This window comes from Macadamia integrifolia, unplaced genomic scaffold (assembly GCF_013358625.1).
Source record: "Macadamia integrifolia cultivar HAES 741 unplaced genomic scaffold, SCU_Mint_v3 scaffold1507, whole genome shotgun sequence".
In the NCBI taxonomy this organism is placed as follows: Eukaryota; Viridiplantae; Streptophyta; class Magnoliopsida; order Proteales; family Proteaceae; genus Macadamia; species Macadamia integrifolia.
In genome coordinates this window covers 29,189-42,609 of record NW_024868237.1, presented here as the reverse complement: position 1 = coordinate 42,609, position 13,421 = coordinate 29,189, and the positions used below count along the sequence as shown (strand labels likewise).

The 13,421-nt window shown below is 37.7% G+C and overlaps 1 protein-coding gene across 1 annotated transcript in view; it reads right to left on the bottom strand.

Annotated features, from left to right (window-relative positions):
• Positions 1–11,000: 11,000 nt before the first annotated feature.
• The window catches only part of LOC122063979, a 21,592-nt gene continuing 19,171 nt past the window's right edge, over positions 11,001–13,421 (bottom strand). The window contains exon 3 of the mRNA XM_042627674.1: positions 11,001–11,420. Coding sequence (XP_042483608.1) covers positions 11,266–11,420 — 155 coding nt within the window. The 3' untranslated portion in view covers positions 11,001–11,265. The remainder of the gene's footprint in view (positions 11,421–13,421) is intronic.

The window sequence follows — 13,421 nt, the reverse complement described above, 5'->3', positions numbered from 1 at the left end:
TTGATTCAGGAGCAAATGCCAATTACATCAACGAAGGTACCATTCCAACCCAGTTCTATGAACGAACGACCCAACGCCTTAACACGGCTAATGGATCTAGGTTGAATGTCCAATACAAACTCTCAAATACCCGTGTTTGTAACAAAGGCCTATGCCTTCCCCAAACTTTCATCCTCGCAAAAGATCTTGACCAAACAATAATTCTTGGCCAACCTTTTTTAGAGAAAATCAAACCTTTCAAGATAACCCAAGATGGTATCACAACAAAATTTCAAGGTCAAAAAATTGTTTTTCCTTTTCTACAAGCTTAAACATCTGCTAATCAAAGCCTCAACAAAATTAAACAATTAAATTTTCTTAAAGCAGAACTTCTTCACCAAAGAATTTCTGAACAACTTAAAAATCCCAAAATCATTTACCCAATTAATCAATTCAAGTCCAAATTTGACCTCAACCTCTTTTCTGATGTCCCCGATGCCTTTTGGTACCGCAAACAGTATATGGTTTCCCTTCTTTATGCTTCTGGATTTTCAGACCTCCAAATCCCAACCAAAGCCCGACCAGCCCAAATGAATCAAACTCTTCTTGAAACATACAAAGAAGAAATTAATGACCTCCTGGCTAAAAAACTTATTCAGCCCAGTACTTCTCCTTGGAGTTATACAGCTTTCTATGTCAATAAAGCTGTCAAAATTGAACGAGGAACTCCCAGATTGGTTGTCATTTACAAACCTTTAAATGATGTCCTTCAATGGGTTAGATATCCTATCCCAAATCAAAAGGATCTCCTACAAAGGATTTATCAAGCAAAGATTTTTTCAAAATTCGATATGAAATCTGGTTTTTAGAAAATCTAGATTCATGAAAAAGATCGTTACAAAACTGCATTCACAACACCCTTTAGCCTTTATGAATGGAATGTCATGCCATTCGGCCTAAAAAATGCTCCTAGTGAATTTCAAAAGATTATGAATGACATTTTCAATTCTTACAGACAATTCACTTTTGTCTATATTGATGATGTCCTTGTCTTTTCAAATTCAGTTGAGCAGCACTTTAAACATCTTAGAACATTCTACCAAATTATTAAATCAAACAGCCTTGTACTATCCAAAAGAAAAATGGAATTCTTCCTTATCAAAGTTAGATTCCTTGGCCATCTTATCGAAAAAGGTACCCTTACCCCTATTGATCGTACCATTACCTTTGGTGAAAAATTCCCTGACCAAATACTTGACAAAACCCAATTACAAAGGTTCTTAGGTAGTTTAAATTACGTTCGTGATTTTCTTCCTCAAATTAGTAAAATTGCTGAACCATTATACCTTTAGCTTAAAAAGAAACCAACTCCCTGGTCTCCAACCTAGACTATGGCTGTCCAAACCATCAAAAAATTAGTCAAGGAAATCCCCTGCTTATTTATCCCTAACCCTGAGGCTTTTAAGATCGTCGAAACCGACACCTCAGATATAGGCTATGGAGGGATTCTTGAACAAAAACTTCCCAATGACAACAAAGAACAATTAGTCCAATTCAATTCTGGTATTTGGAATTCTGCTCAAAGGAATTACAGTACCATCAAAAAGGAAATTTTATCGATTGTTCTCTACATACAAAAATTTCAAAATACATTATTAAATATACCATTTTTAGTTCGTGTTGATTGTAGCGTAGCTAAATATGTTTTACAAAATGATGTTTCAAATCTTGCATCAAAACAAATTTTTGCCCGATGGCAAGCTTTACTTTCAATTTTGAATTTCAAACCGAATATATTAAAGGAGAATCAAACTCTGTCCCTGACTTTCTTACCCGTGAATTCCTACAGGGCCAGATTCCAAAAATCAATCTCCTCAAGATGGCTCCCCCTAAGGAGTCCACCTCCTCAAATTCCCTTATGAAAATCAAATCTAGTTATGGCGCCTCTGCAGCACCATCAAACCAAATAGTCACAAGAAGCCAGTCCCAGTTGGCATCCACAAATAAACGTTATTCCCATGCTGTGGTTCTATCCTCGGCTGTAGAACCCCTTCAAACCACAAACAGGACAAGCTCCAGCCTACAAACTACACAAGCCAAGCCTCTCCAAACTTCCCAGGGTCCCAAACTCAAAAGCCAATACCATGAGAAACCTTACAAAGAAGACCTCTTTACTATTGAGGAATCTCTTTTCAAATATATAGACTCACCTATCAAATTGGCTCAAAATGTCTTCTTTCAAGGATGGCACCATCACTCGGCTTCTGCCGCAAAGAACTAAAAATTTTACGAGTTTATCCTCGTAGCACTGACTTTGTCAGATTCAAACTTAATTTTGACAAAAATGACCAATCTCTGGTTACCCATACAACGGTAACCATCTGTAAAATTCTCAACCTCCAAGACTGGGGTGGTCACCCCCTCACCACAAGAAGCTTTCCAATTACCTTCAACCCTCAAACTTACACATACTGTGACTACCAGGAGGCCTGGTTCAAAGCTTTCTATTTCCAAAACAAAATCAACCGTCATTCATGGTTTTTCTGTTTTGAATACAGGTTCAATAACCAAACTCCCATCTGGTTTCCTTGGTGGTGGGATCAATATGGACCTATGTTGATATCCTTCCACCACAAATACAAAATTCATTCCAAATATTTTATCAAAATTCAACCCCGCATCCTCACCAGCCTGACCTTCTCCGGTTCTTCCTCCACTGCAACCTGGCGTGGATACTTTTCTGGGAATATCAAATATACAATTTCCAGAAATTTGACTGGGTTGCCCTAGTTCTTTGCCGGATCTTCAACGTCAAATGGTGGGACAACTATGACGTCTCCAAATGCGAGAAAACGTCACTTATCCAAAGTCTTACGGGTCTCAAACCAATTTCGACCCTTCCAAGCTCATCAAAATCAAGTTTCAAAAGTGAGAAGGAAGCCCTTCTTGCCCGTTTGGCTGAGCTCGATTCTGACTCAGACAATGATGAAGACTCCAGCAATGGTGCCTATAGTCTTAGTTCCATCAAAGGTTCTACGCTGGCCCATTGTCAGACTTAACAAATGGCCCAAGACCCATATGAAGATGATCCTGATTATGAGCCTACCAGCTCCAAGGCTTCTTCTTCGAGCAAATTTAAAGAAGTGACCTCCCGCAGGTCTCGACGGACCACAAAATCAAAATCCTCCTTGACCAAACCTTGATTTGGTCCTCAACGTCTGCTAGAACGGTTTTAAACTAGCCGACTGGTGAAGTCAAAAACTCATCTAGTCAATTAACCTCGGACAACCTATTAAGGAAATGAGGTACTGATATTATCCTAGGTAAAAGGATAATCAGGCCAATACCAGGCTCAGATAAATATGGTACAAATACCCTTAATCAAATCAATACGGAGAACAGTGTCCCTGACACGTGGAATGCCGTGGTGCGATCATTGAAGATTCCAAATCAAATGACAGAATCATCTCCAACTTTCGGCGCCTACAGTGCCAGCAAATAGTATCCAAATTCAAGTGCACAGTACCAAATGTAATGAAATTTAGTACTATTCAAATTATAATTTCTAATAGTGTTAAATGAAACCCAAATGCACCAAAAATCCAAATGTAATTCAAATGTGTTCCCCTATGTTATAAAAAGAGCACTACCCCATTTTCCAAATCACTTGTAATTCCAACTTGGAAAACAAACTTAGAGAGAGAGACGCTTCGAAGCAAGCAAGCTTCGCCCCTGTTCTCTGCAAAGGTCATCCAAGCTCTGTCGGACTTCCAAGTTCTCCATCGGTCTTCAAACAACTCCAAGTTCTGATCATCCCTACAAGTCCGATCGCCCTCAAAGGTTAGCATCAACAAACTCCAAAGGCCTTTTTTAGATCAACACATCCTTCTTCTTCTCAAACATTCCAACCCAAACCTACCCAAAGCCTTGTATCAAAGATCTCCAAATATTATATATAAAGTTTACTTTAAATCTTCAAATTATATCATTATTTTTTGCATTTCATCTTGCATATAGCTTGCTTCTTATTCTATCCTCATATCAAAGCCTACAGTCGTGCCTCTTGATTCTGAGAAATAGATCTGGTTAAGCAGCTTTTAATTTTGTGCAATTTCATATCCTTATATTTTAAGTTCATGGTCTTGTTCTTTTATTTATTTATCTTAATTCAGCACGATTTAGTTCTAAGTAAGGTATCGCACCTATCTTAGTGTTAATCTCCTTGCTAGATCGGAGTATGGTATTGCACCGGTCTCATCCTTCTTACCATACAGAACCAGGAGATCCCTATTTCTCTGGATTTTGGTAACGATCGATCCTTTTATCTGGATAACAGGATCGATCATGCCATTACCTTTGGCAAAAAATTCCCTGACCAAATACTTGACAAAACCCAATTACAAAGGTTCTTAGGTAGTTTAAATTACGTTCGTGATTTTCTTCCTCAAATTAGTAAAATTGCTAAACCATTATACCTTCGGCTTAAAAAGAAACCAACTCCCTGGTCTCCGGCCTAGACTACGGCTGTCCAAGCCATCATTCATAGATGATGCCACTTTGATAAGAAGCTTGAGGGGGTTTTCCTCTTGCTTCAATTTGAAGGTCTGGGAAAGTTGGGTTTTGTGTGGAGCTTTGTCCAATTTGATTAATTTGAGGGAAAACATCGGACTCATAATCTGAGTCAGAGGATGAATCTAGCCGGTGGTTAATTTGGTCCAGAATATAAGATTTGTTAAGTAACTTTTGTTGTTGTTGCCTTGGAATATTATAAGGTTTGAATAAAGGGGTTGAGGATGGAACTAGAGCCAGAGTCATAGATGACAAGGCAGACGGTTTAGTTTGGACAAGGCATTCAACTCGCGAAAGTTGATCACCAATGGTTTGAAGACTTAGATTTGTAAAGTTTAGTTATTCAATTTGTTTTCTGTTTGGGTTTTCTTGACCAGTGACTTTGAGCGGAGAAACAATAATTTTTGTATTTTTAAAAGCATATTTGATGCTTTCCACCGGAGGATGGATAGCAGTAGTAGTTGGACAGTGATTAAGGATCCAAGATTTGTGAGTAGAAGTTTGAGTACAGATTTGATTATGCCAAGGGTAATTTATATTATTATCTTGGGCATAAATATCAAAATATGTAAAAAAGAAGACATTTGTTTTAAGGTTTGTCATGAAATTATACCAGTTTATTCTAATTTGAGCTTGTTATTCTAGATTAAAGGTTTTGAAGAACCATTCACGTTTATGTTTGTTTTTGGGTGATTCGAAATCATTTCTAAGGAAGGGCTTGTCAATTTGGTATTCATGATCAACCTGAATCATGTAGACTCTAGAGCTTTGATTTGGTGGAGCTACATCAGAAGGTGTCGGAGATTGGGGTTGATTTTGATCAGTTTGTCGTTGTTCAGAATGGATAGGTTCAGATACAGATGATGAAACATCATAGGTACCATGAATAATATTTTGGCTTTGGTGTAATCCAGAGAGATTTGAATTATAGGGTGGAGTCCTGAGAGGTGGAATCCAAGAGTCAGATGAGGTTGAGGCATCTGAGCAAGACCTTCTGGAACTTTGGTAAACAGATGGGGGTGGTTGTCTATTAAACCTAAGAGTTACTAATCCATCTGTATTTTGGGTAATTGACTGGATGTTTGTGTTTGAAACTTGAGGTGGAATGGAAGTCGTTTGCAGCTGCCATTCAATAGGGAAAGAGATGTCTTTCCACTGAACAAGCTTTGGATAAACAATTTGTCCTTGGAGACAATCAGTCTCAAGGTAAATGGTATGTCCTTTGGAGGAGCATTTGAGAGCTTGGGGTTTGACAGTCTTCATGGCTTTATATTTGATACGATGGATGATGGGTATTGGGATAGATCCATGCATCATCTTGTACCCGTGGGTTTTGAGGTTAATTTTAAGGGAGTGAAGAATATTTGGGTCCTCAAGGGCTATGGACATATTTGAGTAAACATTAAAATGGACCGGTCCATAACAAAGACTTGTTTCAATGGCTCTTAAGAGGAAATCATTGAAATCAAGGAATCTTTGGTCACGAAGGGCTAACAGAAGAAATGTGTTAAGGCCTTCACGATGAAGAGGTTTGATGGTGACCTGAACTAGGCCGACATGAACATAATTAAATTTGTGGTTTTGGTAAAGATCCTGTAGAGACCTAGGATCCGAAAGGGTAATTTCTTTGGTTTCTGGGGTGAAGTTGATGGTTTGTTCAATGGTTTTAATGGTTTCGAATGAAAACCAATCTTTGTCATAAACTTCTTTTTGTGAAATCTTTGGCATATCCCATTTTTGAAGTCTTTTGTCTATGTTCGTTATTTGGTCTTCATCATAATGGAGCACATTAGAACTTGTGCTCGCCTCACTTGCCGATCTCATCGAAGAAAACGACATGTTCAAATGCACATGTGAACATTTTATGTTAAAACAAATTGAGCCATTAGTCCTCCAAGAAAATAACGTTTCAACGACATATAAGGTTATGCCTTATTTAAATTTCAACCAATAATAAATCTAAATTTTACAAGAGTAACTTTCAAATGAGATTATAGAAGTGTTTGAAGGTGCTGAATACATAAGAGATGGTGGATTAAACATACTACACATAATCCTAAAGACTCATGAAATTTTCATCAACATATTCTTCATAACCCAAGATTTGTTTAACAAAGTTGCAACTGACTTTTGGAGAGGCAATTATTGATTGAATGCCAAGAAACTTAGGACAATGCCAAACCACATTTTCATGCCATGATCATTCAATAGATTATCATCAAATTACACATAGTTGACATCAAATGAAAAGGCAAAACACACAATTTCATTTAATCATTCAGTCATGTAGGAACAGTAAGTACCCAAATCTAGGTCCTTGAAGAGCCTAAACATTTAATCAGTCAAGAAAAAAACCAAAGGCACAACCTGTTTTGGGCTTTAAGCAGTTATGTAAGTATAATATCACAACTAAATTTAATTTATTCATTGCTGACATTAGACAATACTAAAGATAAATCAAGATTTTAACATTTCATACATAGTATATTTATCTTAAAATAAATCAAAACTTGTTTTGAGTCTTGACTGCAATCACATATCCGCCAAAAGCCATCTTTATCAGCCAAATCAACAGTAAACAATTGCTTCTTAGTTGCTCCATGTATTGATCTTTCATTATAACTGAATCAATTATCATGGGAGGAGGGTCGGGGGATGGTTTATGAATTAACACATAAATATTGCAATCACTAATACAGGTACCAAAGATTTCAAAAATTTCCAGATGCAAACTTTTATATGTAAAGACATTGCTAGCAAATTTTGGATTCATTGCATTGATGTTGTCTTTAGTCTCATTGTCAAAGAACAGAACCAGCTTGCTTATCATTTCCTCACACTTGCACACCGTAGTACCCCTTTCTAAGTATGCCCTTTAAATCTTTGAATTAGCCTTAAAATCTCAAAAGGAGAGAGAGAGAGAATAATCCGAATGACTTGAGACTTTGACTCAATTGGCACTTACAGAGATATGAATACTTGTTGATATCACTAAATAACCTCAAAAGGCCTCCAAAGAATATACCTAGAAATATGCAGGCATCCACAAGGGAAGGATAATCTTCCAAAAGTCATTTGGCTTCATTCACCCTTACAACATCATCCCATCTAACTTCAGGCCTTGACTTGGACACATCCCTTTCAAGCATTCCACCCATTCCAGTTCAGGTCCTTCATATTATCTCCTTCTTGATTTTTCATCTTCTATGTTTACACTCTAAGAATTAAGAATGAAAATCATTAACCATAAAGCAAATGTCCTGAATATACTACTAAAAGAATGATAACAAGTAGAGACTATGATGTCACAGGCATGTGCAACATGTGCACCCTTTAGAACACTAATTTTATGCATATACAACCAACAAAGTTTTGGGAATTTCTTGTTTAAATACTTGATATGGATTGAGAGACGATGCTTGTGCTTTTTGGGTACTGAATCTCAAAATGGTTTTTGGGTTAAGAAGAGAAATGGTTTTGCTACAAAATATGAAAACTTTTTATGTCAAGAAAAAAAATCGACGGAAAAAAGAAAAAAAAAAAACAATTAACAGATTTCAATTCAAAATGTTGTTACCTGAAAATATTCTAATCTATGGTGCTGGAAGGGCAAAGGGTCAAAATGAAAGTTTGCCCAACCATAGAGATAAAAGATAGAGCATTGGAGTCGGGGTGGTGGTGATAGATTTCTACGAAGTGTGCATTCTTTTTTTTGGGCGAGATCAACAGCGTTTGTCTGAGAAGAACAAGAATGGGGAGGGGCACAGAGCAAAGGTCCATCATTTTAAGGAAGAGAGAATAGAAGGGAAGGTTGAGGGACGGTACAAACGTTTAAGGGAGAGAAGGGAGAGGTGAAAACGTTTTTAAAACTTATTACTTCTCCCTTTCTCCTCCACGTTGAGAGAGAGAGAGAGAGAGAGAGAGAGAGAGATACTTGAGAGGATGCGTGAAAAAAAATTATGAAGAGTGGGGAGGGAGTGAATAATTATGGAGAGATTTATAAAAGTAAATATGGAGAGAAAGAGAGAGATAATTATGGAGTGTAGGGGGGAGAAACATGAGAGGATGAGTGAGATTTTTTCTTTAAATAATTAGAGAGAGAGAGAGAGAGAGAGAGAGATTTAAGGAGGAGCAATAGGAAGAATGCCCACATGGGATACGTGTGAGGATGGGTAAAAAATAATTATGGAGAGTGGGAGGGAGTGAATAATTATGGAGAAATTTACAAAGCTAAATGTGGAGAGAGAGAGAGAGAGAGAGAGAGAACGTGGATTATTTATTTATTTGTTTTATCCTTTCTAAAACTTATTATTTCCCCCTTTCTCCTCCACATTTAGAGAGAGAGTGTGTGTGTGTGGGGAAGGGGGAGATACTTGAGAGTATGCGTGAAAGATAATTATGGAGAGTGGAGAGGGAGTGGATAATTATGGAGAGATTTACAAAGGTAAATATATATATATATATAGAGAGAGAGAGAGAGAGGAGGAGGAGGACGAGGACGAGGGGAAGGAGGAGGAAGAGGAGGAGCAATAGCAAGAATGCCCACGTGGGTTTATTTATTTATTTTTTTTCATAATTACTTTTTTTAATCTTCCATTTGGAAGGGGGTGTTTTGGTCATTTGAAAGTTTTTTTTTTGTAGATGTCAATGGTCTTTTTGTCTTTTTGAAAAAGTATACCAGAGAAGGGGAGTACATGCTTTTAATAGTAGTATGATTTCTCCTCCACGTTTAGAGAGAGAGAGAGAGAGTGGGGAAGGGGGAGATAATTGAAATGCGTGAAAGATAATTATGGAGAGTGGGGATGGAATGAATAATTATGGAGAGATTTACAAAGATAAATATGGAAAGAGAGATATTTATGGAGAGTGGGGATGGAGAAACATGAGAGGATGAGCGAGATTTTTTTTAAATAATTATGGAGAGATTTACATATGGAGGGGGAGAGAGAGAGAGGGAGAGAGAGATTTAAGAAGGAGCAATAGCAAGAATGCCAACATGGGTTAATTTTTTTCATATTCCATTTGGAAGGGGTTTCTTGGTCATTTGGAAAGATTTTTTTGTCGATTTCAATGGTCTTTTTGCCTTTTTGAAAAAGTATACCAAAGAAGGAAAGTGCGTACTTTTAATAGTAATATGATAAGTAAAATATAATGCAGTAAGGAAAAAAAAAAAGGTACAACAAATGGCGGCCACTATCCTCCTTTAGGCATGCCCTAAAGGAAGGAGAAAATGCCTATATAAGCAAGAAGAGACCAAACAACCCCCCCCTCTCCCATAAAATTGAGAGTTAAAAAACATAAATAACTCAAGGAAGAAAGTTTTTTGTCAAGGAGTGTACCTCCCACATCAGCACTCACGTGTCTATTTCTCTGTAAAATGACCTCCCTATCCCCATGGATTGAACCAAATGAGAGACATTGATCCATTGATTTTAAAATTAGTTATCTTTCCTTTACAATTTTTTTTTCTTTTTATTCTGATTATAATATGAAAAACACTTCAAATCAATTTTTCTATTCCTAGCTAGTTTTACTTGACTGTCTTGGAAAGATAATTTAAAGTTTTTTTTTATCATAGGTTATGAATGAAAGACTTCATTGTAATTTAAACCCGAAACAAACCAGCATGAACCCATACTAAAAAATCAAAATAAACCGAAACCTTACTGGATTGAAACCGTAACCAACCAAAAAACGGAAGTTCCTTAACGGTGTGATTTTGATCTCCCTCATTCTTAGACCAAACCGAGCCAAACCGATGGTTTCATATCCCTACGATCAGTTTTCTTCCGATTAAATTTTGGTCCATAAACGGCTAAACCAATCAAAGGGCTGAAAATCCTCTTCTTTGTGCCACGTCATTTTAGGTTAAAGGACTTGTGTTGCCATCTGGAATGTATGGGGCCATAGCGTTTCATGTACTGTTTTTTGTACATTGCCCTCTCCCACACGTAATAAGTCTTTGTCATGAAATTCTTCTTCCCTCGTGTTTAGAAATTAACAACCTTATACAGACGATTAGGATTCTAGTATTCTACCAACATTGTGAACAGAAAAAATAGCTTGTGTAAAAAGGGCCTTAATTAAGCCTCTAACTAAACATCTTGTCCTATCCGAAAGCAGGTATGATCAAGGCCCAACTAATTAAAGATCAATTTCCATTAGCGCACAACGTTTGAACAGATCTTCCATCTCCTAGGATCTTCTTCTTCTTCTTTTTTCGAGCGTTGTTAAATACATCACTAGTAGATGCATTGGATTGAAGTGGAGCCTACTGTAAGATTGCATCCCTTAAGAGTGTGGAGACGAAGAAGAAATCCATATCTTCTCAACAATGTGCACCTGAACATTCACAAACAGCAAACCAAATCCCCAACCCAAATTTTTGAAACACAAATGTCACCCAAGAAGTGAGAGAAGTATAACTTTTGGAGGCTTTAGGAGCATCGCACTGGTGCTTCAAACGCAAGGTTCTGAGACCAAGCATTTTAATTTTAAGAATGGACATTTTAATCAGGTATACTGTAATTTTAAATTCAGTTTAATGTACAAAAGATGAGACCAGATAGAGTCTCTTGAGGAGCCACAATGAGATTTGTCAACAAAACACCAGATCGAATCTCCGAGGAGCCACGATGAGATTTGGCAGCACTGTTGATGAAGAAACTGGTTTAGATTATTCTCAAGTCACCTGACATAATATTTCTGCCTTGGAAGCTACAAAGTGTCATCATGTGGCAGTTTGCAAGCAGCCATTCGGTCTTTTGACTTAAACTGACCAAGCATTTCAGCCACAGTTCTGCAACGGCACTGGTTACCTGGTCGAATCACATCTCCATAGACAGCCATTTCAATAATGTCGAGCTCCTTGTCTACAATGTTGAGAGTCATTGTGTCAATAACTCAATGTAGACCACTTAACAGAAATGTAGCAAACAAGTAATTGACCGAAACTGAATAGTCCAACTGCAGAAATGGGAAGAGGAACAAAATGAAAATAAAACAGATAATATGAAGGGTTATTCACGCCTGGCAGTCAAATGGTCCCGATGATATTACTGCCATTCTAATCAACATCCTAGCAACCCTCAAAAACGCAAGTTATAATATCAAGTTCACATTCCCTCCACACAAGGGTGATCTTACAATGAGGGAGAAATACTTGATTTGATGCGACCACAGGTCAAGACAATCCTGGAAATTCAGAAGGGGGGGGGCTAGTGATAAAGTTCCAATAACATAAAAAAGAAGGGGGTATAATGGGTAAAACGAGCAACTAAAATTTTAACTGTAAAAGAAAAGAAGAGGGCCTTCTTCTACTTTCGATTACAACAGGAAACCAGCGAAAGTTTGGTAGCTTGCAGCCAAGAGAATTCCACGTAGAAGTTTCTATCAAATCAAGATTTCAGATGTAATTTTCGAAATTCTAATCCTACTGAATTCACCCCACAACAAATTTGACAATCAATAGAAGAAAAGCAAGAGAAATTTCTGAAACCAGGAAGGGGTGGATGATGTAGGACTAGGTCACCAAAAGCCAACTAATAACCTAACCCATAATAGGATTACAAGGACCAAAAACAGTAGGTTATAACACCTAGTTCCAGCAACAGAAAAATGGTAACACCTAGTTCCAGCAACAGAAACTAGGTAACAGTCCCAATATGCTATTAATTAGGGCTGTTAACACTGGTGTAACCTTGGGTCTGAGACAAAGGTTTAGCCACTGAAATAACAAACCACAGAAGACAAACAGCAAGTAAAAACACAGCAGTTGGCAGAACAGATGAAGGCTCTCACTCCTAATGTAGAACTATGTTGACAAGTCAAACCAGCTCACAACTGCAGGATTTTTTTACATCAAAGAACAACCATAAACCAGTCCAATAGTTGCACAGGAAATTAGAGTATTAGACTAAAAGAAAAGCAGACAAGGCACAAGCTATCGGTCTCAGTTAACAAGGGCTTCTTGAGTCAGGTCAATAGCTGATCAAATAGAGGCTATCAAGGACTGAAATAAACTTCACATACCATCAGACATGCACTAAATCACAGGAGATCACTGGAATCAGGATAGGCCAAAAGAGACTCCTATCGATTTCAGGTATAGGCTGAGAAAAGCACTAAAAGACAGAATCTGGGAGTTTTTTTGTCTCTCTCAGATGGCTGCTCAGAATGACCTGATCTTCTGGTCGAGTGGAGGTCCAGATGGGAGGGAGGCTCGATCCAAGTTTCAGCTGAAACTGCTCCAGATAACCAGCAACCAAAATAGAAACTTCTGAAAATTTTCTGGGCAGAGCTAGGGTTGTGTATACCTGAATCGATGAGCAGCAGCAGAGTACTTAGGAAGCTATAACAGAGAGGAGGAATACTTGAAGAAGAAGATCATCCTGAGCTTCAGACTGCAACAAGTCGTTGGATCGCACACCAACCCATCACTGTGATCAGACACACAGAAGTCGCTAGCAGAGAAGCAGCAGCAGCAACAGCAATATTTGTTTGTGAAAATCGTCAGAGCCTTAGAGGCCTCCTCTTCTATATTTATAATGACTAATGGGGGGAAATACATTGTAACACATTCCATAAAAGGAAACCTCAAATAAACTCCTAATACATTACTTTCTAAAACTGAAAATAGAAAAAACTGGAAAAAGAAAACTAAGTTCTACTAACTTGACTTCTAAGAGACAAGATATGACTTAAATTGAACCAGCTCGCTAACCCAAGCTGAACCAAATAATAAACCAAACAAAACCAAACATAATCCCCCATACAAATCGTGGGCTGCTTATCAAGCCCTAACCAGCCTGGCTGACAGGCCTCTTTCTCCTTGTGTATGCCCTCAGTTTTGCATCACCTCCCCACCCCCAACA